At 33.6% G+C, this 27661-nt stretch overlaps 1 protein-coding gene and 1 long non-coding RNA gene across 2 annotated transcripts; one reads left to right on the plus strand and one right to left on the minus strand.

The window, feature by feature from the left end:
• Positions 1 to 16921: 16921 nt before the first annotated feature.
• On the plus strand, positions 16922 to 25145 carry DUR3 (urea-proton symporter DEGRADATION OF UREA 3 (DUR3)). Its single transcript, XM_078996322.1, has 9 exons — positions 16922 to 17274; positions 17342 to 17449; positions 18740 to 18835; positions 18927 to 19009; positions 20272 to 20492; positions 21084 to 21346; positions 22153 to 22391; positions 23338 to 23987; positions 24548 to 25145. Exons 1-9 carry the CDS (start codon positions 17104 to 17106, stop codon positions 24823 to 24825), a joined length of 2109 nt encoding a protein of 702 aa, XP_078852448.1. The 5' UTR covers positions 16922 to 17103; the 3' UTR covers positions 24826 to 25145.
• On the minus strand, positions 23160 to 24867 carry LOC145047950 (uncharacterized). Its single transcript, XR_013682584.1, has 2 exons — positions 24755 to 24867; positions 23160 to 24647 (listed from the first exon to the last, which is right to left on the minus strand). It is a non-coding gene; the product is annotated as an uncharacterized LOC145047950 (long non-coding RNA).
• Positions 25146 to 27661: the final 2516 nt, after the last annotated feature.

Genomic DNA, 27661 nt, shown 5'->3' on the forward strand with positions numbered 1-27661 from the left:
GAAGTGTTAGTTGGATATAGAAACAAATCATTCATTGATTTTGTACTAGATGAGTCACATTATGCATACTAACAATTCGTGGATTGTACCATGAATAGTGTTACAAGAAGTCCTTTGGTCTTATGCCAACTAAGTAGGTTCTTAAAACACTCTATGATATTTGAAGTGGGATTCTATCCTCATTGTCATATATGAAATTCTATGATTATGAGGCTTACGCCCGTAGTGAAGCGCTCAACAATCTAGGACTTTGAATATAAATGTGTTGTCCTCGTTAGAGAACCCATCAAGCATTTTGGATAATTGTTTATGAATCCTTCTGAGAACAAATTGTATGTTGCTGGAAGAGCAGTCTCCCTTAAGAGGGAGCTGGTTTCCGAAAGGGCTAGTGGGAGCCATATTTATCTTGATAAGATTCGAGAGTCAACCAACGAAGAGCCTAAAAGTTGGAGATAGCATTCAATTTGGAATTGAAAGAGCTATTAAGGAAACCGACATATTTCCACCTTTTCCTTATAGATCTGATAGAAGACATCATGAACATAGTTATATAAGAGTTTATATTACAAAGGTAAATGAGTCACTAGTAGATATCAATCAGAGTGTACCAGCTATCGGAACCTATGGTAGACCCTAAACGCTACAATATGGAAGGAGGAATTGGAACGCGAGATTCAATCCATGTATGTTCTAATTTGGTAGATGAAACACTTGACCTTAACCCTTAGGTACAAGTGGATCTTCAAGTAGAGACAATCATGGATAGGAGCAAGCACATAACTAAACCAAGATAGGTTTTGAAGGATGTGTAAGCTTAACAGATTCATTTATGGACCGAAATAAGCATCTTGCAAGATGGATCATTATTTCAATGAGAAAGTTCGAAGAGTTTGAATTTCAAGAAATAAAGATAAGCCATATATATCTCAAAGCTAGTGGGAGTAATTAGATTCTTTGTATCAATGAGAATGTTCAAGGAGTTTGAATTTCGAGAAACATAGATAAGCTATATATATGTTAGTGCTAGTAGGAGCACTGTAGTCATCCTTGTACTCTATACTGATTATGTACGATTCATAGAGAACTATATTATATCTTATCAAGTGTAAAATCTTGGCTTTGTATGGGAATTGCTTCGCTATGATATACATGGGAGATACAACAGACTTACATAATAAGGATCTCTGAAGATAGATCTACATGATTCGTTGGATTGAGCTAAAGTACATGATATGTTGATGAAAGTTGACATGCATAATTTGAAAGGTTCATACTTAATATGGCATGACATTGAGCGATGATAATGTCTTAGTTATACTAGAGGTTATGAGTCGTGTCCCACATGCTTCTGCTATGGGATCGATCATATATGCCATAACATGTACCAAATCTGATGAATCGTATGCCTTGTGCATGACAAGTTGGGTTAGATCAATTTGGTGAGAATCAACTAATCAAGATCAAGAACATTCTTAAGTGTCCTTGGAGGATAGAAGAGATCAATGTAAAAGTTACATTGATGCTAAGTTCCATACTAATAAAGGCAATTTCGTTCGCAGTTGGAATTCGTGCTTTTACTGAATGGTGATATATTAGATTGTAAGAGTACCAAGTAATAAACCATAGTGGATATAACAAACTTAAAGTATATTGCAGTTGGTTAAATTGCAAAGTGGACAATGTGACTAAAAGAGATTCATTAGTGACACTTGTGACTTTGGGTGAACTTAACTCGAGTATGGATCCCAAGTCACACAAGCTCACATGAAACATACTCAGTAAGTACCAACACATTTGATAGTTAGTCAAATGTAAAGACATAATAGTCAATATATCACATCGAAAGATAATCTTGTCGATCCATTCCTAAGTTGATGCCACTGACCAAGTCTAATAGTCAGACAAAGTCAAGAGGTATTAGATTTGCAAGTGAATTGGCTTAAAAACTCCTAGTTTTGTTTGTTTTAAAACCCGAGAACTTTAAGCGGTATAAGTTTTAATTTGATTTGGAGATTATTAAGTGGTGATCCTAATATATGATGGATTTTGGTCATTTCAATTAGCCTATCACTTCGTTCTCACTTTTTCATGTTTGGAACCCACTTCCCGAGTATTAATTTACTCAATCATCCACAGTTGGTCATACTCTTGGAAGTAAGTAGTGATTCAAGACTATCATGAGTATTTGCGGATTGTCAATATTGATTGGACATAGCATAGAGATTACGCTAACACTCATGCGTGCTTAATAGAGATTTATGTATTGGACCAACCCACGCTTAGATATTACTTCATGGATCTAGTAACGAGTAATTCTAAGACGATAATAACTTTTATTCTTCAAACCTAGATACATGTGGGGTTTTGCTTTATGATTCTGTTATGCATTGGTCTACTCCAACGCTAACCGTAACTAGTAGCTATAAAGGGTATGTCCATGTGTGACAAGATGAAATAGACAAAAACTATATAGTCGAAGTTTATTCGATCCTTCTTCCCTAATAGGAGAAGTGATATCTACGGGCCCCTCGATGATTTGGTGCTGACATCTAAAGTGCTTGGTCGAGCCTTGACTGGAATTGATGTGTTCAATTTAGTAGTTAGATGCAGTCGTCACAAATCTATATCGGGAAACATAATCTTGAATTCTTGAGATTGACCATTATCCATGTCTCGAATTCATACAGATATCATAGAACGAAGGGATAGTTGATCACTTATCTAAGGGTTGAATCTTGATTAGATCAAGAGTTTGGTAGTTTAATTGGATGGCTAACTCTTTGTTGGTTATTGCAGAAATATTGGTCCATGTAAAGTTGATGACTTGTCCAAGTCGTAGACTGTTGGAATAGTGTCCAAGGTCATTAACTGTGATCATATTTCTAATAATAGCAGGGTCCTTTTGGATTTCCCTCAAGACCCAAATTGAGTACAATAAATAAAGGAGAAATGGGTTTATTAATTATTATGGTTAATAATTAATTAGAAACTAATTGGAAATATATTTTTAAATTAATTAACAGTTTAATTAACTAAAGGGTTGTATGTTCATTAATCGATAGTTGGTTAATCAGGAATGTTCCAGAACCCTTATGGAATTAGGGTTGGATGAAAATCATTCCATCCTACATGGGAAAGGAGTGAAATTTCGTGGTTATGCTCCAATCCCACATGGGAAGGAGTACTAACCCTAGGAAGGATCCAAGGCTATAAATAGGGCCTTAGGGATTTCATTCCTCCTTGCACCTTGGCTTGAAGTTTCTCCAACCCTTCTTCCTCCCCCTCTTAGGGATGATTTCTAACCCCTTTGGGTTTGTGAAATTGACCCTTCTCCTAGTTATTTATTTCCACTATTTGGTGTCATTGGGTGTGATACCATTAAAAGGATTATGGTTTGGGTCCTTTCATCCAAGCAACTTCATGGAGGTTCAAGATCTCGAGCATGGAGTTCAAGGGCTACATAAGAGGTATTTTTTCTTACTTATGTTTTGTTTTCTAGGTTGATGTAATTAGCATGAAGCCATAGATCCATTGGTTGCATGTACACTTAGGGATATCGTTGTTTCAATTTTTCCGCTGCCTAGTTTAGAGTGTATTTGATGCGTATGAAACCCAACAGTGGTATCAGAGCCATTGGTTCATGGTTACTTTCACCCTAGATCCATGTTTTCTGTAAAATGTTTTTTTTTGGAACTGAATGATGAAAGTTTAATTGAAAAAATCGTAATTTGATGAAAACCCTAATTCACGACGTGAAACAGTAGTTCACGACATGAGCCTAACTGATCAGCATTATGGATTTTAATTTTGCTTATTTTTCTAATTCAAGCTTTATCTTTCATGGATAAATAGCTAATTGGATTAGATCTGGAAAATTAAATATTGTTTAAATGTGTTTTTATTTTTTTTGAATATTTATGGAGAAATGTTATTTAATCATTGAATTTGAGATGTCGAACCAAGCCAACAACAACAACAACAATCTGCCTCCTCCTCCTCTAACTCAAAATTCAAGCTTCTCTCTAATGCCAGTTCTTAATAGGGAGAAACTCAAAACTATGTTTGCTTTCATGAAAAGATCAAGGAGTTTGGTTTTTCAAGAAGTAAAGGAGAGTCCTGCGTATATATCAAAGCTAGTGGGAGTAATGTAGTCTTCCAAGTGTTTTATGTGGATGACATGTTCCTTATAGGAAATGATATTCCGACGTTGCAAGGTTTTAAGACGTGGATTGGGAGTTGTTTCGCTATGAAATATATAAGAGCGGCTGCATACTGTTGGAATAATGTGCAAGGTCATTAACTGTCGATCAAATTTCTAATAATAGCAGGGTCCTTTAGGGTTGCCCTCAAGACCCAAATTGAGTAGAATAAATAAAGGAGAAATTGGTTTATTAATTATTATGGTTAATAATTAATTAGAAATTAATTGGAAATATATTTTGGAAATATATTATGGGAATTAATTAACAGATCAATTAATTAATTAAAGGGTTGAATGTTCATTAATCGATGGTTGGTTAATCAGGAATGTTCTAGAACCCTTATGAAATATATAAGAGCGGCTGCATACTGTTGGAACAATGTGCAAGGTCATTAACTGTCGATCAAATTTCTAATAATAGCAGGGTCCTTTAGGGTTGCCCTCAAGACCCAAATTGAGTAGAATAAATAAAGGAGAAATTGGTTTATTAATTATTATGGTTAATAATTAATTAGAAATTAATTGGAAATATATTTTGGAAATATATTATGGGAATTAATTAACAGATCAATTAATTAATTAAAGGGTTGAATGTTCATTAATCGATGGTTGGTTAATCAAGAATGTTCTAGAACCCTTATAGGATTAGGGTTGGATGAAAATCACTCCATCCCACATGGGAAATGAGTGAAATTTCGTGGTTAGGCCTCCATTCCACATGGGAAGGAGTACTAAACCCTAGGAGGCAACCAAGGCTATAAATAGGGACTTAGGGATTTCATTCCTCTTTGCACCTTGGCTTGAAGTTTCGCCAATCCTACTTCCTCCTCCTCTTAGGGAAGATTTCTAACCTCTTTGGGTTTGTGAAATTGACCATTCTCATAGTTATTTTTATTCCACTCTTTGGTGTCATTGGGTGTGATACCATTCGAGGGATTCTGGTTTGGGTCCTTTCATCCAAGCAACTTCATGGATGTTCAAGATCTCAAGCATGAAGATCAAGGGCAACATAAGAGGTATGTTTTCTTACTTATGTTTTATATTTTCTAGGGTTGATGTAATTATCATGAAGCCATAGATCCATAGGTTGCATGTACACTTAGGTATATCGTTGTTTCGATTTTTCCGCTGCCTAGTTTAGAGTGTATTTGATGCGTAGAAAACCTAACAGTGATATCAGAGCCATTGGTTCACGATTACTTTCACCCTAGATCCATGTTTTCTGAAAATAATTGTTTGAAATTGAATGAAGAAAGAACAATTGAAAAATTCATAATATGTTAAAACCCTAGTCGCAGCTCATGGCGTGAACTAGGAGTTCACGACGTGAACTCAGCAGAATCAGGATTTTCGATTTTTCTCTATTTTTCGAATATGTAGCTTTGATAAACATGGATAAATACCTAATTTAAATTGTTATTGAATGTGGAAAGTTGATAAATATTATTTAAATGTTTTTATATTAATTTGAATATTTATTTGAAAATAGATAAATATTATTTAAATATGTTTATTTGAATTTGAATATTTATTGATATATATTATTTAAATGTGTTTATTTGAATCTGAATATTTATTTGTTATTTAAAAAGTGAATTTAAATATTTAATATTATTCATAATATGGATTTATAAATTTAAAAATTACCCCCTCATGATTTATTAATTGTTACATTATGTCCTTGCAATTAATTAGATTTAATAATAGACAACTAAATTTAACGAGTTTTCAATTTACCCCTTGTATTTATATATATTAGAATTATGCTTATTATATATACAATAAAGTTACAACATGCGCCCTCACGTGTTTAAATATTAAAATTGTCAGTCTTACCTCGACTACGCTCACCCGTTCTAATGTAGGGGTTTAAGGGGGTCTCTTTGATTCGTAATGAGGTTGGTTTCTAATGTAGGGGTTTGGGTCCTTTCATCCAAGCAACTTCATGGAGGTTCAAGATCTCATGCATGAAGATCAAGGGCAACATAAAAGGTATGTTTTCTTACTTATGTTTTATATTTTCTAGGGTTGATGTAATTATCATGAAGCCATAGATCCATAGGTTGCATGTACACTTAGGTATATTGTTGTTTCGATTTTTCCGCTGCCTAGTTTAGAGTGTATTTGATGCGTAGAAAACCTAACAGTGATATCAGAGCCATTGGTTCACGATTACTTTCACCCTAGATCCATGTTTTCTGAAAATACTTGTTTTAAATTGAATGAAGAAAGAACAATTGAAAAATTCATAATATGTTAAAACCCTAGTCGCAGCTCATGGCGTGAACTAGGAGTTCACGACGTGAACTCAGCAGAATCAGGATTTTCGATTTTTCTCTATTTTTCGAATATGTAGCTTTGATAAACATGGATAAATACCTAATTTAAATTGTTATTGAATGTGGAAAGTTGATAAATATTATTTAAATGTTTTTATATTAATTTGAATATTTATTTGAAAATGGATAAATATTATTTAAATATGTTTATTTGAATTTGAATATTTATTGATATATATTGTTTAAATGTGTTTATTTGAATCTGAATATTTATTTATTATTTAAATAGTGAATTTAAATATTTAATATTATTTATAATATGGATTTATAAATTTAAAAATTACCCCCTCATGATTTATTAATTGTTACATTATGTCCTTACAATTAATTAGATTTAATAATAGACAACTAAATTTAATGAGTTTTAAATTTACCCCTTGTATTTATATATATTAGAATTGTGCTTATTATATATATATATATATATATATATATATATATATATATATATATATATATATCTAAGAAAGTTACAACATGCGCCCTCACGTGTTTAAATATTAACATTGTCAGTCTTACCTCGACTACGCTCACTCGTTCTAATGTAGGGGTTTAAGAGGGTTTCTTTGATTCCTAATGAGGTCGGTTTTTAATATGCTTCGCGCTTACCACCCTCATCGCCCTATTGCATTGTGAGAATGGAGTTACCGAAAGGGTTTGATAGTGATAATAGTCAATCTAAAAGTAATCTAAATACAAGTATAAAACAAAATCCCGTTTTATTAATAGAATGTGAGTTTATATTATCCATGAAAATTGCACATTCTCTTCATATTCTATTGGTGGAGGTCGTGTGGTTAACCGATACATCAATCTAGAATATAGGTAGAGAATGATATGGAACTCGTAAATCTCAAGCGTAACTTGAGTCGCGGACCATGGGATTTTGCAAGGTTAATTCTCAATCTATTTAATGTGAATCTTATGTTATCCATAAAAGTTGCACAATCTCTTTATAACATGTTGATGGAGCTCGCGTGGTTAACCGGCACATTGATTTGAGAGTATAGGTGGATAATGATGTGGAACTCGCGAATCTCAAGCGTAACCTGAGTCGGGGACCATGAGATTTTGTATGGTCGATTCACCATCTATTCAATGATCCGCGGAGACCCCGTCATTGGATGTGAGATGAACATAATCCGAGATTAACATGCCATTAATAGTCAATGAATCTCAAAGATCTAGGAGTTTCCTAGTGATCGAAATTGGCAAAGGGATTTGCCTACCTAAATAACTTTATGGTGTGTTTACAGCATCCCTTTACACATCATGAAGCCAAATATGAATCCTAGCCTTCTAAAATAATTTTATTTAGGGTGATTATTTTCTAAGGATAAGTGAAACAAACTATAACGGAATTTTTTATTGAATGATGTCCATAACCTTATTCACTAAAATCTACTGCTATAAAACCTTTTAAAGGATTAGCTATGAGGATGATCAATCTTGCCAAAATTCTTAGTTTGGGAATAGTTCTCATAAACGAAAAAAAAAAAAAAGATCATTCCTTTGATAAAGCTTTTCTTAGGTTAGTCCACGCATTGAATTCTAAATTGTTAGAAAGAGCAATTATCAAATGTACGTTGTAAAAGGACATATTGAAGTAAAATGGAATTTCCTTGAGTTAGAAGTTGACTCGGGTTAGTCAACTAGCTGACATGTGCATATAATCAATTCATTTTGATTTTAATATGAACAACTTGGAATGACCATAAAGGAGTTGTGTAGCATGTTGAAGTTTCCTTTTGGAATTAACATGGCAATCATAGAAACCCATACTTCAAAGAACTCCCATATTTTACGATCATGAATAGAAGTGTCAAGAAGAAAGCCAATTGCCCATGGTTCTAAGACATGTTCTCATAGCTGCTCGTTTCCATAACAAGAAAAGGACTAAGAAAGCAAAATTGACCAAATGTATATTTGAGGTGAAAGGGTTGAAACATGAAGAAGTTAAACTTGATCATGGATCACGAGCCCATGCTACTTTCCATAGGATCAAAAGATAACTAGTTCTTCCATGTTTGGTATTCAATCAAATATATGGATTTATAATGCTATCAAAACATTACTTCTAAACCTTGAGTATTTTACTAAGGATTAAGTACTAACATTTTCAAGAATGTGCAATTACTAAAATGAAGTAAGAAGACTAAAACATGGAAAAGATAATATGATCATGAATGCCAAGCCCTTACTACATTCATAGGATCAAAAGAAAACTCTTTTCAAAATGTGTAGTCTATGGTGTTATAATTTTAAATTGTTTATACTATGAAATTAGTATAGTAACAATAGTTCAAAGTTGATTCAAATATTTGAAAAATGTGTTTTATTGTGAAAGGATGGTTCATATTAATCACAGCATGTACTTATTCAAATACATCCAAAGTTTTGGGTGAAATGTATTTGTGGCATCATAGTCTTGGGTACATAAATGAGAAATGCATTACCAAGTATCCAGTTGGATCGGATTTTGGATATCATTTGTCCTCGAATATTATGATAAATGCAAATCTTGTTTATCAAGATAGATGATGAATAAGTCACTGGGTGATGTGAGTATCTGTTGGAATTAGTTCACTCTAATAGACCATTCAGATTAACCACGATACATGGTGAGACCATTTTCATATGAATTTGAGTGTGGAACCTTTCAGGTCTTTAGAGGTCTCATAAAGTGAAGTTAACAATCAACTGGGCAATAGGATAAGACACTCATAGTGAGAATCTTAGTCAAAAACTTTATCGATCATCTAAGTGGTTGTGAAAGAGTTTTACAATCTGTCTCCACCCAAAACACTACCACTAGGAAGTGTTAGTTGGATAGAGAAACAAGTAGTTCATTGATTTTGTACAAGATGAGTCGCCTTATGCAAACTAACAAATCATGGATTGTACCATGAATAGTGTTACGAGAAGTCCTTTGATCTTATACCAACTAAGTGGGTTCATGAAACACTATATTGTATATGAAGTGGGATTTACTCCTCACTACCACATACGTAAGTCTATGATTATGAGGCTTACGCTCATCATAAAGCGCTCGACAGTCTAGAACTTTGAATAGAGATGTGTTATCTCGTTGGAGAGCCCATCAAGCATTTTGGATAATTGTTTAACAATCCTTTTGAGAACAAAGTGTATGTTGCTCAAAGGGCAGTCTTCCAAGAAAGGGATCTGATTTCCAAAAGGGTTAGTAGGAGCACCATTGATCATGCTAAGATTCAAGAGTCAACCAACGAAGAGCCTATAGTTGGACACAACATTTAACTTGGAATTGAAAGAGCTAATAAGGAAACCGACATATTTCCACCTTTTCCTTATAGGTTTGATAGAAGACATCAGGAACCTAGTTATATAAGAGTTTATATTGCTGAGGTAAATGAGTCACTGGTAGATAGCAATCAGAGTGTACCAGCTATTGGAAGTTAGGGTAGGCCCTAAAGGCAAAAGCATGGAAAGAGGAATTGGAACGTGAGATTTAATCCATGTATGTTGTAATTTGATAGATTAAACACTTGACCTTAACCCTTAAGTGCAAATGGATCTTCAAGTAGAGACAATCATGGATAGGAGCAAGCACATAACTAAACCAAGATAGGTTTTGAAGGATGTGTAAGCTTAACAAGTTCATTTATGGATTGAAATAAGCATCTCGCAAGATGGATCATTATTTCAATGAGAAAGTTCGAAGTGATTGAATTTCAAGAAATAAAGATAAGCCATATATATGTCAAAGCTAGTGGGAGTAATTGGATTATTTTTTTCAATGAAAATATTGAAGGAGTTTGAATTTCGAGAAACATACATAAGCCATATATATGTCAGTGCTAGTGGGAGCACTATAGTCATCCTTGTATTCTATACAGATTATGTATGATTCATAGAGAACTATATTATATATTAGCAAGTGTAAAATCTTGGCTTTGTATGGGAATTGCTTCACTATGATATACATGGGGGATACAACACACTTACATAATAAGGATCTATGAAGATAGATCTAAGTGATTCGTTGGATTGAGCTAAAGTACATGATATGTTGACGAAAGTTGACATGCATAAATTGAAAGGTTCATGCTTAATATGGCATTACATTGAGCGATGATAATGTCTTAGTTATACTAGAGGTTATGAGTCGTGTCCCACATGCTTCTGCTATGGGATCGATCATATATGCCATAACATGTACCAAATCTGATGAATCGTATGCCTTATGCATGACAAGTTGGGTTAGATCAATTTGGTGAGAATCAACTAATCAAGATCAAGAACATTCTTAAATGTCCTTGGTGGATAAAAGGGGTGCTCTTGATGGTATAAAAGAGATCACTGTAAAAGTTACATTGATGCTAAGTTCCATACTAATAAAGGCAATTTCGTTCGCAGTTCGAATTCGTGCTTTTACTGAATGGTGATATATTAGATTGGAAGAGTACCAAGTAATACACCATAGTGGATTTAACATAGTTAGAGTATATTGCAGTTGGTTAAATTGCAAAGTGGAAAATGTGACTAAAAGAGATTCATTAGTGACATATTTGTTGAAATTCAATCATTGATGGTCCTTATGAAGTTTCTTGTTACTTTGGGTGAACTTACCTCGAGTATGGATCCCAAGTCATAAAAGCTCACATGAACCATACTCAGTAAGTACCAACACATTTGAAAGTGAGTCAAATGTAAAGACATCATAGTCAATATGTCATAACGAAAGATAATCTTGTAGATCCATTCGTAAGCCGATGTCATTGACCAAGTCTAACAGTCAGACAAAGTCTAGAGGCATTAGATTTGCAAGTGAATTGGCTTAAAAACTCCTAGTTTGGTTTGTTTTAAAACTTGAGAACTTAAAGCAGTATAAATGTTGATTTGATTTAGCGATTATTAAGTTGTGATCTTAATATATGATGGATTTTAGTCATTTCAATTAGCTTATCACCGCGTTCTCACTTTTGCATGTTTAGAACCCAATTCCCGAGTATTAATTTACTCAAACGTCCACAGTCGGTCGTACTCATGGAAGTAAGTAGTGATTCAAGACTTTCATGAGAATTAGTGGATTGTCCATATTGATTAGACATAGCATAGAGATTGCGCTAACACTCATGTGTTCTTAATAAAGATTTGAGTATTTGACCAACCCACGCTTAGAGATTACTTCATGGATTCAATCACGAGTAATTCTAAGACGATAATATCTTCTATTCTTCAAGCCTAGATGCATGTGGGGTTTTTCTTTATGATTTTGTTATGCATTGGTCTACTACAACGCTAACCGTAACTGGTAGCTATAGAGGGTATGTCCATGTGTGACATGATGAAATAGAAAAAAACTATGTAGTCAAAGTTTATTTATTCCTTCTGCCTTAACTAGAGAAGCGATATCTATGGGCCCCTCGATGATTTGGTGCTAACATCTAAAGTGCTTGGCCGAGCCCTGACTGGAATTGATGTGTTCAATTTAGTAGTCAGATGCAGTCGTGACAAATCTATATCGGGAAACATAATCTTGAATTCTTGAGATTGACCATTATCCATGTCTCGAACTCATACAGATATCATAGAACGAAGGGATAGTTGATCACTTATCTAAGGGCTGAATCTTGATTTGATCAAGATTTCGGTAGTTGCATTGGATGACTAACTCTCTGTTGATTATTGAAGAAATATTGATCCACGTATAGTTGATGACTTGTCCAAGTCGGAGACTGTTGGAATAGTGTCCAAGGTCATCCGACATGGGAAAGGGATGAAAGTTCGTGGTTAGGCCTCCATCCCACATGGGAAGGAGTACTAAACCCTAGGAGGCATCCAAGGCTATAAATAGGGCCTTAGGGATTTCATTCCTCTTTGCACCTTGGCATGAAGCTTTGCCAACCCTTCTTCCTCCTCCTCTTAGGGACGATTTCTAACCCCTTTGGGTTTGTGAAATTGACCCTTCTCCTAGTTATTTTTATTCCACCCTTTAGTGTCATTGGGTTTGATACCATTAGAGGGATTCTGGTTTGGGTCCTTTCATCCAAACAACTGATGGGTTTGAGCCATAAGAACTTTCCTATGTGCACATGCAAACCTAAATGCTTGGATCTAGGTTTCTTTAATTGAACATGCAATGTATCTAAGGCTTACAATTCTGTATCTAGTGTAAACAATTGAATCAAATCATATGAAATCAGATCTAGAAGAATACCTTAAGTTGATTGCTTGAAACTTATTGCTCTTGGAGCTTAGAGTCACAATTGTCACTCCTCTAATGGCTTACAAATACCAATTAGCAAGACGATGATCTTGAGAGAGAGAGAGAGAGAGAGGGGGGAGGTGAGAAATCGGCTCTAGGGTTTCTTTCCTTGCATGAATGTCGATTTCCCTCACCCTAAGGGTCTATTTATACTATGAGCTACTAGAGCTTCACCCTTAACCCTAATTGAATAACTTAGGCCCTAAGTAATCTAAAGAGCCTCCTAGATATGAGGCTTGGATGATTTTAAGGTGTCCTAACCCTAAAATCCGTCCACCCTTATATCTATAAGGATACATAGCCCAAAACATAACTATCACACATTTGACAGTTTATGCCCCTATATTCAATTAATCTCTTTAAGTCACCAATTTAATTCTTAATTAATTTATGACTTATATCAATCAAATAATATTATTATTCCTTTAATATATTACTCTCATAATATATTAATCAATAATATCTCTTCTCTCTTAACAAATCATCCTGTCAAGTTGCTATGGTGAAGGCAACCCAAAATGACCATGCACAACCGGGTCAAGTACTTACCAAATATAGCTACAGCCTTAGACACTAATCTAACAACAACTTCATGGAGGTTCAAGATCTCTAGCATGAAGATCAAGGGCAACATAAGAGGTATGTTTTCTTACTTATGTTTTATGTATTCTAGGGTTGATGTAATTATCATGAAGCCATAGATCCATAGGTTGCATGTACACTTAAGTATATCGTTGTTTCGATTTTTCCGCTGCCTAGTTTAGAGTGTATTTGATGCATAGAAAACCCAACGGATATCCCTTGGATCGTGTGAACACTTTCCGAACTGATATTTCTACCATATGCATGGGTTGCAAGAAATTCAGCCAAGGATAATCCAAGAGGATACCTATGAATCTAGGCATAGAAATCGTAAGCCAATTTGCTAGAAGGATTCTATGTTCGTCTTAAAGAAAAAGAGCTAATGATTGCATTCTTCTTCTAAAAAAGAAGAGTCGTTTATATAATAAACGAGATTTAGGGTTTGCTTGTTAGGGTTGGCCGTCATGGGTTTCCAAAATAGACGAATTTTGTCAGTTTTACCATAATCACCCTTCCATCTTCTCAATGCTCTACTACTTGGACCCCACTAGGGGTGCTGCTCCTAGGCCCCACCAAAGGGTCGTTCCCCCTTTGGAAACCCCGGACCCAGGGGCGCTGCCCCCGTACCACTGACTTGTCGTCGAACCAATTTCTAATTTGATTTTATACATACGTGCACTCCGCAGATACCCATACATATATTAGAGTATAAATTATGAAGCCCCTTAGCTTACATGTTAGTTCCAATTATATAAAATGACATGGTGATACAAAAATCACCAAGAGATTCATCTATTGATACAGGTTAAACAAACTCCTTTTTTGTTATAATAACTTATTTTTTATTTCATCTTTGATATACGAGAAAACCACTATAATCAATAATAAATAATGTAGAAGAAAACCCGTTGTCGTCAATAACCACAAAAAGGAAAATAATATACAAATCAATATGGGGATTTGAATTGTATAAAATCCTCTAAATCATATATGACAATATACTTATATATAAATCAAAATAGAAACCCATAATTTATTGAACAAAAAGAATACTAATATTATAGTGACAAAATTGAAAAAATGTTCCCTGTGGTATGCAACTTTTCCGAGGTTTTGTTCAACCTTTTTTTTGACTTGATAATTTGTATGTAAATTTGGTCCACCAAAAACTGAAATGACTAAATTATCTTTATTATTATTCCTTTTCATTTTTTTCTAAAAATGTTTATATTTATAAAAGAAAAATAGGGTCCTGTCTCTCTCTCTCTCACCATTATTGCCCCCACAAAGCACCTCCCAAGCCTTCATTGGATAAACACCATCACTTTCAGTAAAACCCTTTAGTTTCTTTATTTTCTAGCAGGAACCAAGTGCTTTGCACTTTCTATCTGCATTGCATATCCCAACTTCCAATATGTAGATCCAATCACGGATTTATAGTTCCGGCCACCTAACCCTATTCGAACACAACACCAAAACACCATTTGAAGCCACAAAAAACTTAACAACCATGAACACCTTGATAGCAGAACTCCGTCGTCTAGTGCTTTGTCAAGGTCACCGTCTTTTAGCAGGAGCATAACAAGGTTGGTGTTTTTGAAGTTTCTTCTGTTGAATTTGATTTGGTCCAAAAAGATTCATCTCCAATTTCTGATCTCGTTGAACTCCTCGATAGCAGAACTCCCTCTCTCACATCCCTGAACGAAACACGTATGCAATGCAAAAACACACAGGAAGTTGAGGCTATCCAAATGCTTTTGGATCCTTGCAAGTATCAAGTATCCTACTTTTATGTAATTTTTGTAGTTTAAAACCCAAATAGATCTATGCTATTGCTGAAAAGAACAACCCAAAGAAATAGAGTATAAGTCTTGAAAGCAGATTGGTTAATCTAATAATCATTTTTCATCGACTGCTTCTTCTTTTGAGAGTTATACCCTAAAAGAGACTCCGGTGAGGCTCTAGACCCACATGACACAATTAATCGAAATCACCCAACAATTCGGTCAAATTAAAGTTTGAGGGTGTTCTTTTGCTTGTTTTTGGAGTTGTATCATGTGTAAGTTCCAACATTTGTATTGAGTTCAAGAAGATGAAATGAAGGTGGGATATTTTAAGATTAAAAATATGATTGTTGAGAGATGAGGGGTAGGGGATGGGTAGTAGAGAGAGAGAGAGAGAGAAAGAGAGAGAGAGAGAGAGATGTACCTTTATATATAGAGAAAGAGAGCGAGCAAGAGAGAGAGAGAGACAGAGGTGTTAAAGAGAGATGTAACTTTACGAAGAGAGAGAGAGGGAGGGTGTTAGAGAGAGAGACCGATGTACCTTTATGGGAGAGAGAGGATATATCGACCTAATTTTATATTTAATAATACTTATAATTTAAAAAAGTGAAAGAAAAATAAAAACTAAAATTTTTTTAGTTTGGATAAAAACCAAAACTACACGTAAATTAACTTAAAATGACCACGAACCTAAAAAAATGGAAGTTTGAACTAAACTTCAGAAAAAATATATAACACAAAGACCATTTTTGTAATTTTATCTATTATAATAAATACATGTCCATATCAAAAAAGAAATGTATGCATTTTGAGTATTAGTACTTTAGCATGCCAAGCCTATGTTCAACAACCTTGGACTATGTATTTATTGAGTCACAACATGGTGTTTTAACGTAGCCTTTAGCATAATGTTTTTGTGATTGTTACAATAACGGTAGTTAAATCGTCTCTTAATCACAATTACTATATCAAACTTGTACAATATTCTCCGATGAGAGTTTTGTTGCTAGACTTGTACAATATTTGTATGTTTGCTACTAATTGAATCATTGTAATTGCGTATGATGCAGTAGAGCTTTTTAATATCAAACTTATACAATATTTTCTGATGAGACTTTTGTTGCTAGACTTGTACAATATTTGTATGTTTGCTACTAATTGAATCATTTTAATTAGGTATGATGTAGTAGAGCTTCTTAATATCAAACTTGTACAATATTCTTTGATGAGACTTTTGTTGCTAGACTTGTACAATATTTGTATGTTTGCTACTAATTGATTCATTGTAATTGTGTCGGTATAGCTTCTTTATAATGTACAACGGATCATACACAACAATGTTTTATCCCCTAGATTTATGAATGTAGTCTTTAGAAGATTTAACTTTATCATACAAAAAGGTTTATCGGTACAGTTTGTTGCCCTTTTGTCATCTCACTCGTTCTACGATGATAATTAAACTAATGAAATATATTTAATACAAAAAAAAAAAACTCTGAAAAAATCAGTTTTCAGGTATACTCGAAAACTTATTAAACATACTCGATACCCGAACTAAATTAAATTTCGGATAATCGAATAATCGAATTTTCATACCCAAAACCCGATCTACACAAATTAAAACTTAATCGATCAGTTATTTTCATCATTTCGAGAGGCCTAGACTAAACCAAAAATGACCATTTATAAGAATTCATTTAATAATACCTGATATTAAATCATCGAATTTTATATTAAACAAATTAAGTAATTGGTAAAACTAGGGCCCATTTTGGAATCGACCATGCCGATAAACAGATTCCTATACTACCAATTAAAAGATACTCCTCCTTGATCCCCTCATCTAATTGTTTGACTTTGTCTCATTCCCTCCGTCAACAATACCCAACATCACAACCTCATACGCTTCTCTCACTTCACTTCTGATTCACAATTCATAAACACAAAAAAATGGCAAGCTGCCCTCCCTTCGATTTCTCCGGCAAGTATTACCAAACTTCCGGCGACGCCTGTTTGCGGCAGAGCAATTTCTTTGGCGGGAAAGCCGTCCTTAATCAAGGTGTTGGGTACTCTGTTATTCTCGGATTTGGTGCCTTCTTTGCTTTCTTCACCTCATTCCTGGTAAGTACTACTCCATCTGCATCATGTACAACCATACTTGCACATTTTTGATATATTGTCGGCGTAGGTTTGGGTGGAGAAACGTTATGTCGGAGCTCGCCATACGTCGGAGTGGTTCAACACCGCCGGAAGAAACGTCAAAACTGGACTCATAGCAAGTGTTATTGTATCTCAGGTAAGATTTTTGGAGGTTCTTGTGTGTTCAGTTTGATCGGAACTGTAGATTGGCTGAACTCCGATCAGTTGACTCTTCCGAACCCAAAGGAAAAGTCAAACTTTACTAGTGGACTATATATTTGCGTTTATTGCAATTTGCATGTAAAATTAAATTACTTTTATAGAAGGAAAATCAATCGTAAAAAACAGGCACGTGCACAATCGGGTTTTGGAAGAGTGGACAAAATTACCAAAAATCCTTGTAGATATTTATATTTATATTTATTATGAATGTTTTATAATTTATAGGATGTCTTTAAAAAAAAAAAATCAAATATCCTTGTAATTTTTATTTTTATAAATATGACTATTTATTAAATCAAGATAAATGTTAAAATTAAAAGAGATTGATTAGAAAAATAGTAAATTTCGTATGTTATTAGCTTATATTAGCTTATACTGAGTAGAAAATAAATATTTAATTTATTAAAAAAAAAGTCAACTGTAATTTATTTATTTGTTAATTTTCTTTTACTTTTTTTTTCCTATTACTATATTTTATAATAAAAATCTATGAAGTTGCAATATAAGAACTTCCACATCTAGGAATTGTAAATGTAACATAGGCTTTGGTCTTTCACAATTTGAAAGGGCTTCCAAAGTTGGTTTTTATTATTGTTTAATCAAATAGCATTAATCAAATATCAAAACCAATTTTATATATATCATTTCTCAATTACAAATGAATTTAGAACCAATATGCTCATCAGCATATTGCCGATGATCAATTTTGTAATATTTGGATTTTCATAAACGTTTGACTATTTTTATTTGATTTATAGATAATTATATTCATGTTATTTTATTTATTTATTTATTTATTTATTATTATTATTATTATTATTATTATTATTATTATTATTTATGTTATCTTTATATAAAATATAAATAATAAAATGGTTAGTATTATGGCGGTGTGGACCATTTTTGAAAGATGATTAACATTACAGGGATACAGATATAATTGCAAAGATGATGTGGTATGATTGAAAGAGTAACTATGGATGGCCTAATAGTTAATGTTCTTTGATTACAATATCATATTTAAAAAGTTCTATCCAATCATATCAATGTCAACTTGCTTGCATTTAGAAAATATTGCTAAAATTAGATATCTAGTTGAAAGATGTCAAGTTTAAGATTTGGGATAAAAAAAAAAATAGATATAGATTCTACAAAGTGCAATTTTTTATTTTAGCATTTAATCCTGATTTTTTATATATGATCTAACAAAAAAATGTATTGAAAGTGGACTTGGGCTGCTACAATATTACAAAGTTCAAATGTTGCTTGGGAGTACGGAGTCAGCGGTCCATTCTGGTACGCCAGTGGTGCCACCATCCAGGTTCTAGTCCCACCGCACATTTCTAATTACATCTATCACGCTTTATATCTTGTACTTGATGCATAAAAAGTTGTACGTTTACTTAAAACAGGTACTCTTGTTTGGTGTCATGGCTATAGAGATCAAAAGAAAGGCTGCTCATGCTCATACAGTATGTGAAATTGTCAAAGCTCGGTATGTTTATCCTTACATGATATCTTAAGTAGTATTTATTGGTTAACATGATAGTTTAAAAACAAAGGATTGAAAGGATTCATTATGTTTAATATAAAAAAACTGATTGTTTTGCTAATAGAAACATGAGATATCTTTTTTTTTTTTTCATTCCATTATGAAGTTGAATGAAAAAGTGAAATATAAACAATTTTTATTTGGTTGAATTGCAAAAATAGCAAGGTATTTATCTTAATTTAGCAATAATAGTAATATACTACATTTAGGCCTGTCCCAGAGGGTGAGCGATAATGACGACCATCCAGAGGCCATGTTTTAAGGAGGCCTAAAAATTTTATAGACTTCATTATATATAAATGCATACAAGTAATTTTTTTCGATTATCGAGTTAATATAAAAAAGTTGATAAATTTTTTTTGTATTTTAAGGGCCTTTTTTTTCTCTATTGCCCAAGGCCCAAAATATTTTAGAAACGGTCCTGAATACATTTATTAACCCGTAACAAGCATGGTTTTATGTTGAAAAGTCTCATTATTTTGAAATTTTTTTTTGATAAAGTCGTAAATGTTTTTTTTTGAAGAAAAAAGTCTTATGATTTTCGGAAAATCGTATAATCTATCATTTCCTGTTAAAATAAAAAAGAAAACTTTTTCGTTAATTTGGACAATATGCTAAAAAATCGGGACTTTTCTATTAAAATAAAAAATTAGGACTTTATCAAAAAATTTCCCAAAATAATTAAACTTTTCTGCATAAAACCCATAACAACAGGATTCTTCAATTCCAATATGGAACACAAAATAGCAACCAACATACATTTACTTTACACACGTACCGACAATTCTTTACTCATAATAGTGACATACTTATTTTTTTTTACCAATAAATATAATTGCAATACATATCAAATAAAGTACATTTCCCATATTGGTAGAAAATGTAAGTATGTTGGTATTAAGGAAAAAATAAAGTACATTGGTATTATCAATAAAGAAATATGATTGCATTGCTATCATGGGTAAAAACTAACGTACATTGCCCGTATTGGTAGCCAAAGTAATGCACATCGTTAACCTTTACAATTTCCTTATTTATATATGTAATTTTTAATTACAAAAATCTCTCTTTGAAATTTCATGATTTGGATTAAATTATAGTTCTTTTTGCATAAAGAAGAAGAAGATACTATAGTTTTATTATAATCTAATTTAGTTCTAATAGTTTTTTATCATGTTTAATTTGTTTTCATTTGTCTTTATCAGATGGGGAACGGCTGCACATGTCGTGTTTTTAGTTTTTTGTTTCATGACAAATATCATTGTAACCGCGATGCTGCTGCTTGGCGGCTCTGCGGTGGTCAATGCACTCACCGGAGTCAACATTTATGCCGCCAGTTTTTTAATTCCTCTTGGTGTAATCGTATATACACTGGCCGGAGGATTGAAGGCCACTTTCTTGGCTAGCTATATACATTCTGTCATAGGTAATTTTACACGCTTCTCTATTTGTTTGACTTTTTCATGTCAAACTTGTCATGTTTTTTTTTTTTTCAAAATCAATAGCTGTCAAAATTTGCAATAGCAAAAATTTTCCGTTTGTTTTATGTTATTTTGTTAGTAAAAAGTTCTTGAAAGTAATTTTAAAAAATGAAAGGCAGTCATATTGACCTTTAACAGTCAAACTAGAGATTCATATTTAGGTAGAGTACTAAATGCATGAAATAATGGTGTACTTTCATTTTATTGATTATTATAGCACCTTTAACTTTTAGAGCATTGCACTTTAAGTTTTTTTCCCATTAAGATATTATACTTTGGAAAAACTACCCAATTATTGCAAAAAAAAAAAAAAAAAAAAAAAAAAAAAAAAAAAAATCGAATGAGTGTTGTAAATGGATAGATTTTTCAAACTACAATTTTGTAATAGGACGCAAGGTGCTCTAATAAACCTATATATGAAAGTATGTTGCTATATCTTGCATTTAACCCTTTAAGTATAAAGATTTGTATTGACTTAATGATTAGTTTTTGACGTACAACTTAATTTTTGTGTATTGCTTTGCTTTTGTTAACAGTTCATGTGGTGTTAGTCATTTTTGTATTCTTGGTCTACACGGCAAGTAGTGAGCTAGGTAGCCCAAGTGTTGTCTATCAACGTCTATTGGAGGTCTCGAGCCGATCTAGAACGTGTCAAGAACCTCTCTCCCACAATGGGCAAGCTTGTGGCCCTGTCTCCGGGAACTACAACGGATCTTACCTAACAATGTTAAGCTCCGGTGGGTTCGTTTTTGGTATAATCAACATTGTTGGTAACTTTGGCACAGTTTTTGTTGACAATGTAAGTTCTAATTATCAAATCAAGGTCATAAGACCCTCTTTGTTATACGCATGACATGACATGATTCGTGAATGAGACAAAAATTAAAATATTTTGTCACACACAAAAAGGTGGAAGAAGGTTGGACAAAGAGTTTGTGAATTTCGGTTATGTGCAAAAAACGTAAATACCCTTCTCGTACTTAATATAGAAAATAATACTAGAAAGGTTTTCTAATATTGAGCAGTCCAGTCAGGACCGGTCCTGAGAAATTAAATATTTTCAAAGGTGCAGGACGAACAAAAAAAATGTCCTTATCTTTATTATAATTTTTTATTTTTTAAATAAAAATATATAATAAAAAAAAAAAATTGGACCCAATGTAACTACTCACTTTGCCCCCCCCCCCCCCCCCCCCCCCCCAATCTAACGCCCCCCATGAGTCCAGTCTAATCCAGTCCCATCTCGTGTGATCCTGTCCCGTGTAACAATCCTAATTGTTACATGATTGTTACACGGGACAAGAGATGACATGAAAGGACTAGACTTGACTAGACGAGACTCAAAAAGTTTTTTACGGCTATTTCCAATGATAAGAATAAGGACATTTATGTCTTTTTTATAGACGAGAAACTGTGAGCGAGTCCCCATCCAACCTTGTTTCATTTTTTTCTTGTGACAAAAAACTATAATTTTTTTTTTTGCCATTGATTTTAGTCTCGATTGCAGTCCAATGCACGCCAAACACAATACAGTGTGCATGTGTAACAAAACCTAACAAAACATGTTTTAATTATAAAATGTTGGTTTTTGATTTTTATGTTTAGGGATATTGGGTGAGTGCCATTGCAGCTAGACCACAATCGACTCACAAAGGCTACCTTTTAGGTGGGCTTGTATGGTTCGCTGTGCCATTTTCTTTAGCAACAGCACTTGGTTTAGGAGCTCTAGCCCTTGACCTTCCGTTGACCGCTAGTGAAGCCAGCCGAGGGCTTGTGCCTCCTGCTACAGCTATTGCATTGATGGGAAAAGGAGGGTCTGTTCTCCTTCTCACCATGCTTTTCATGTAAGTTAAAAACTTCAGCCAACTTTTTCTTTTTTTTTAAGAAAATGAAGGAACAGTTGAGGAAGTGGAAAGAAATAAATGAGGAAAAATAATTCTTTTTGCATTGGTCAAAAGGAAACATCATATATTAATCATGTTTTGATTCAATGAAAGGGAAAATGCAAGAAATAGCGAAATACTTCCATGCAATTATTTATTATAGCATCCTATTTTTATTTATTTCTATTAAAAAGTTGTACTTTCAATCTTTTTCTTATTATGCAATTTACCTTTAAAATGTACCCAATTGTAATATTTTACTTTCCTTTTTTTCTTTCTTATGATATTGTACTTTGAAAACGCTACACATTTATAGCAATGAAAATTGCTTTGTATGTAAATTGCGTTTCTACAACATGGTAGATTTCTCAAAGAACAATATCGTAATAAGAAATGAAACTAGGATGCTATAACTAACAAAGAAATAAAAATATATTGGTGTTTCCTTCATTTAACTCAAAATATAAATCATATAATTCCACTTCTAATTAGTTATGTCAAAAAAAAAAAAAAAAAAAACACTATTTAATTAGGTTTCCGAATTTTCTCTGATTAATGTTTTCAATTTCAATTGGGTCCTCAAATAAACGATAATTTTTAATTCGCCATCTACTCTAGACCAAACTGGTCGATTCATTCTTATTTAGACAACACTTCATTCAAGCACAAAAAAAAAAAAAAAAAAAAAAACCCTTTTGTTTTTACAACACTTACTCCACAATCACAATATCACATAAACATCATTTCTCAATTTAGTATTAATCCATAGACCTCTTAATTTTCTCATGATAATTATTGTATGGACTATGGACAAAATACAGTTTTGATGTTTCACCGAAATTACCATTCTACCCTTTGTCTCGAATTAACGTAAACAACTCACACGCTTCATCAAACTACTCCGTAGGGCCGTAACCTCCGCGGGTTCTTCCGAATTAATCGCGGTTTCATCCCTTTGCACCTACGACATCTACCGTACATACATCAACCCCGACGCAACCGGGAAGCAAATCCTAAAAGTTTCACGCGCAGTCGTCTTCTCATTCGGATGTTTCATGGGAATATTAGCAGTCATACTTAACAAAGTCGGTGTGTCCCTCGGTTGGATGTACCTAGCCATGGGCGTCTTCATCGGGTCCGCAGTTATGCCCTTAGCCTTCATGCTCCTATGGCGAAAAGCCAATGCATTCGGTGCCATTTTAGGGACCATTTCCGGGTGTCTTTTAGGTATCATTACTTGGTTAGTGGTTGCTAGGGTTGAATACGGGCGGGTCAATCTCGACACAACCGGAAGAAACGCGCCGATGCTTGTTGGGAATTTGGTCTCGATTCTTACGGGTGGGGCCGTTCATGCGGTTTGTAGTTTCTTGAAGCCACAAGATTATGATTGGGAGTCCACGAGGCAGATAACGGTTGTTGAGAAGGAAAAGAGTGGGATTGCAGTTGATGAGTATAAGGAGGAGAAGTTGATTGCTGCGAAGAGATGGATTATAAAGTGGGGTGTCGGGTTTACGTTTGTGATTGTCATATTATGGCCCGTTTTGTCACTTCCCGCTAGTAAGTTTACTTTTTCACTCTTTTGGTTGTCTCAATTTAATAAGTTGTACGCGTTATTTTGTTCATGCTTGCATGCAGTAAGGATGTGAGAATCTATAAATGAGGTATGAGTTTTAAGCCTAGGAATAATAAGAATTATTATTATTCTTATTACTATTTTTAATACTAAGGATGCAAGAAATAGCAATTTACTTTCATATATTTGTTTATTATGACATTTGATTTTCATTTCATTCTACCGCAACATTGTATTTCCAATTTTTTCCTTATTAAAGCGTTACACCTTAAAATATATACCCAATTAAGGCTATAATTGGGTGTATTTTTGAAATACAATGTTGTGATAGAAATATATGAAAGTAGATTCTATAACAAACAAATAAATGAAAGTGTGTTGATATTTCTTGCATTTAACCCTTATTATTATCACACCTTCCTTGTTGTAATACCCTTTTTTTCAAGATGAACATGAGTATCACTTTCTTTGCTTTGGATTCCCATGTTGTGTAATACCCTTTTTTTCATTTGAAGCTCTTTTTTTACCTTGTTACTTTTTGTAGAGGACTTCAGCAAAGGATATTTCACTTTCTGGGCAATTGTGGCGATAGCATGGGGTACAATTGGGTCAGCTGTGATCATAGTTCTACCATTGGCGGAAAGCTGGAGAACAATTCAAAATGTATTGATTGGAATGTTCACAAATGATAGACTTGTAGAGAAGATTGAAGAACTAAATCTGAAGCTAGAAACCATCATTAAAGCTGTACCTGATGCTGAGAGGATTTACCAGATCGAAAAGGGAAAGATCAAGAAGAATGAAACATCACAATCAGTGTAAAAACAGCCAATTGGGTAAAGTTCTTGACCTGATTCCGATAAGTAGACGGAATCAAGGGCTATTTGTCTGCTTCAGCATAAAATGGCTCTTTCGTTTTACTTCAGATCAAGTAAATAAGAACATTAAAGAGAAGTGAAACGTAATCAAGCAAAGAAATGGATTCTTGTATATTTGTTTTCTTTTTTGGATGGGGAAAAAGTACAAAATTGTCCAATTGATCATCCATCGACTAGTTTGTATAATGTGCTTACAACCAGGCAACAATGTAGGAACAGATGTGACACGATCAATTTTCAAATTCTGATGGTTATGATTCGAAATTGTAGATTGAAGAATTAACCTAATGAAAAACATGTTAATTGGGATTTCCATAACTGAGAAGGAACAAGTAATAAATGAAGCGAAAAGATGTAGAAAATCTAGGTTTTTGCAGGTGGAGATCGAATTTTACTTGTTGACGACAAGACAGACGGCAAGTTTCTGTCAACGGAGTAGAGAGAAGCATCGCCGGCGAAGAGAGAACTGCTGGCGGAGAAGCGGATTGATGAGCGGTTCCGTGTATGGCCTTTTTTTTTAAGAGTAAATTACATTTTTAGTCCCTGATTTTAGCTAATATTTTTTATTTTGCTTCCTAAAACAATCCTTTTGCAATTATTGTCCTTATTTTTGTTTTTTTCTAACATTTTTAGTCCACGAGTGAAGTAAAGTGACTAATTTCTTGATGGCTTACCGGATATTGGTGTTGACCTCTCCATACGGGAGGTTTAGTGGTTTCGATTAGAGTTGGTTATGAGAGGGTATGTGACATACTTTGATGTCTTAGTATATTACCCAAGGGGCAAGCCTTTTCGATATCTTTGCAAAGCATGGAGCCGCAGTAAATGGCCATGAAACCATTTAGATAATTTTAATAAATATTTTTTATTTATTTTAATTACATTATTGTTATATTACATTCGGCCCCACCAACCACCCCTTCTAGTTAGCCCTTTACATGCCCCTATGGAAAACGATGGCCACTTTCCTCTATAAGAAAACAGTTAGATCTTTTTATTTCCTTTAACTAGCTCACTCTACCCTCACTCATCATCAAAGTATTTACTTTACCTATTCTTTCTTCACTTCTTTCATTTCTTTTAGTAACATTTACCATTATTGAATGAACTTTTTCTATTAATGGTTTGACCCATCTCATATTTCCATTTAAGTCTAAGATTAAATAAATGTGTATTTCCTTTGCAAGGGATCGCGAATACCTTTCATTTTTGGAGAAGTTATAGAAAATTTGTTAAATCAGTAGAGTTTTGAAAATCCTTTTTGTATTCAGAAACCCTTAAAAAAAAACTACAGTCATGGGATAACCTTTTAGGTTAGTTGTCATTAGATGCTTCTAAGCAAAAGTATGATTATTCCATTGATCATCTATAATTATGTAACAATTTAACACATATTATATCTACAAATGAAATGTTGGTTTTCATTATCTATGCATGTGGAAATTCGATGCCTAACACCACATGCAATGAAAATAAGAGGTTTTTTTTTAGAACAAGTGAGTCTCAATACATAGTCTTTTAACCATTTTCATGGTTCTAAGATGGTACATGTTTCAAGAAGACAAATATGTAGATGCTAATTATTATTCATAAGATACTAGTGCTCCTTAATATGTTGATAACACATCATGTATGTCTTAATAGACTTAAAAGGATGATAATGTAATTTCATAGCGTGATGGGTTTGTTGGAATATGGTGCTCTCAGTTACAACAATTGGTAATAGTACTATCAAGAGTAGGTTTCTTTTGGCCTACACACAAGGAAATAAATAAGTAACTAATAACATAAGAAAATTATAGGGATTTGATTTGTTAATTAGTTAAGTATTTAGTTAATTGAGTGAAATATGGTAATCTAGATAGTTCTACATAAAGGAATTGGAAAGTCAGATAATTACCAAAGATATGGATAATTGTCTTGTAACTGATTATTTATCCTTTTAGTATTGAAATACTTCCATATTAATACAGGGGTCATAGGCCAGAGTTAGTAGTCTACGACTGATGAAATGTATCAAGCAAAACCCTAGTGTTCGGTAGAACCTTTTAATTCTGAAAGCCCTAAAATGCAGCCTCCTACCCGGTCTGTAGGCCTTGTTCCAACTTTCTGGTTTGCGATGTTGAGTGTGTTCATGCTTCGGGTGTTGTTGGATGTTTTCGGCCTACTTCATGGGTACGAATAAAAGAGGAGCTCTATATTGGGATCTTAACACTCATTATCTGATCAATACCTACAAAGGTTTCAATAGCTACAAAGGTATGTATTTTAAGTTTCCCTCTTGTTTATTTAAGTTGTATAAGATTGGTAGAACTTAGATCCGCGACCGATGTATAAGTATTATGTTTAGTTGCTTTCGTTGTGCGTCTTCGAGACCCTTTTAATTTCCCCATAACCCAACAGTGGTATTAGATCCGACCGTTCTCATCTATTCCACATAGGGTTTCAATACTTTTGTGTTTAATTGAGTTTGTATGTTTAGATCTGATCTAGTTTTTGAATTTTAAATTAGTTTTAAATGTTTTAGATATTGTCCGAAAAAATCGTTAGGTTTAGAAATTGTTTTCTTCTACACGATGCGTAGAGATCGAAAAAGTAAACCCTAAATTTTATCTATTGAAATCTCATGAATTGCTTAGTATGCGACGCGTAAGCCTACCTATGTGGCGTGTAGCCTTTGTTCCATAAAAATGTTATCCGGAGGTTACCTGTGTGCCTCGATTTTAGCACATGAAAACTTGTCAATTTTACTAAAGTTGGAAATCATAAGCTAATTGGTT

Source organism: Lactuca saligna, chromosome 5, assembly GCF_052625555.1.
Source record: "Lactuca saligna cultivar CGN05327 chromosome 5, ASM5262555v1, whole genome shotgun sequence".
NCBI lineage: Eukaryota > Viridiplantae > Streptophyta > Magnoliopsida > Asterales > Asteraceae > Lactuca > Lactuca saligna.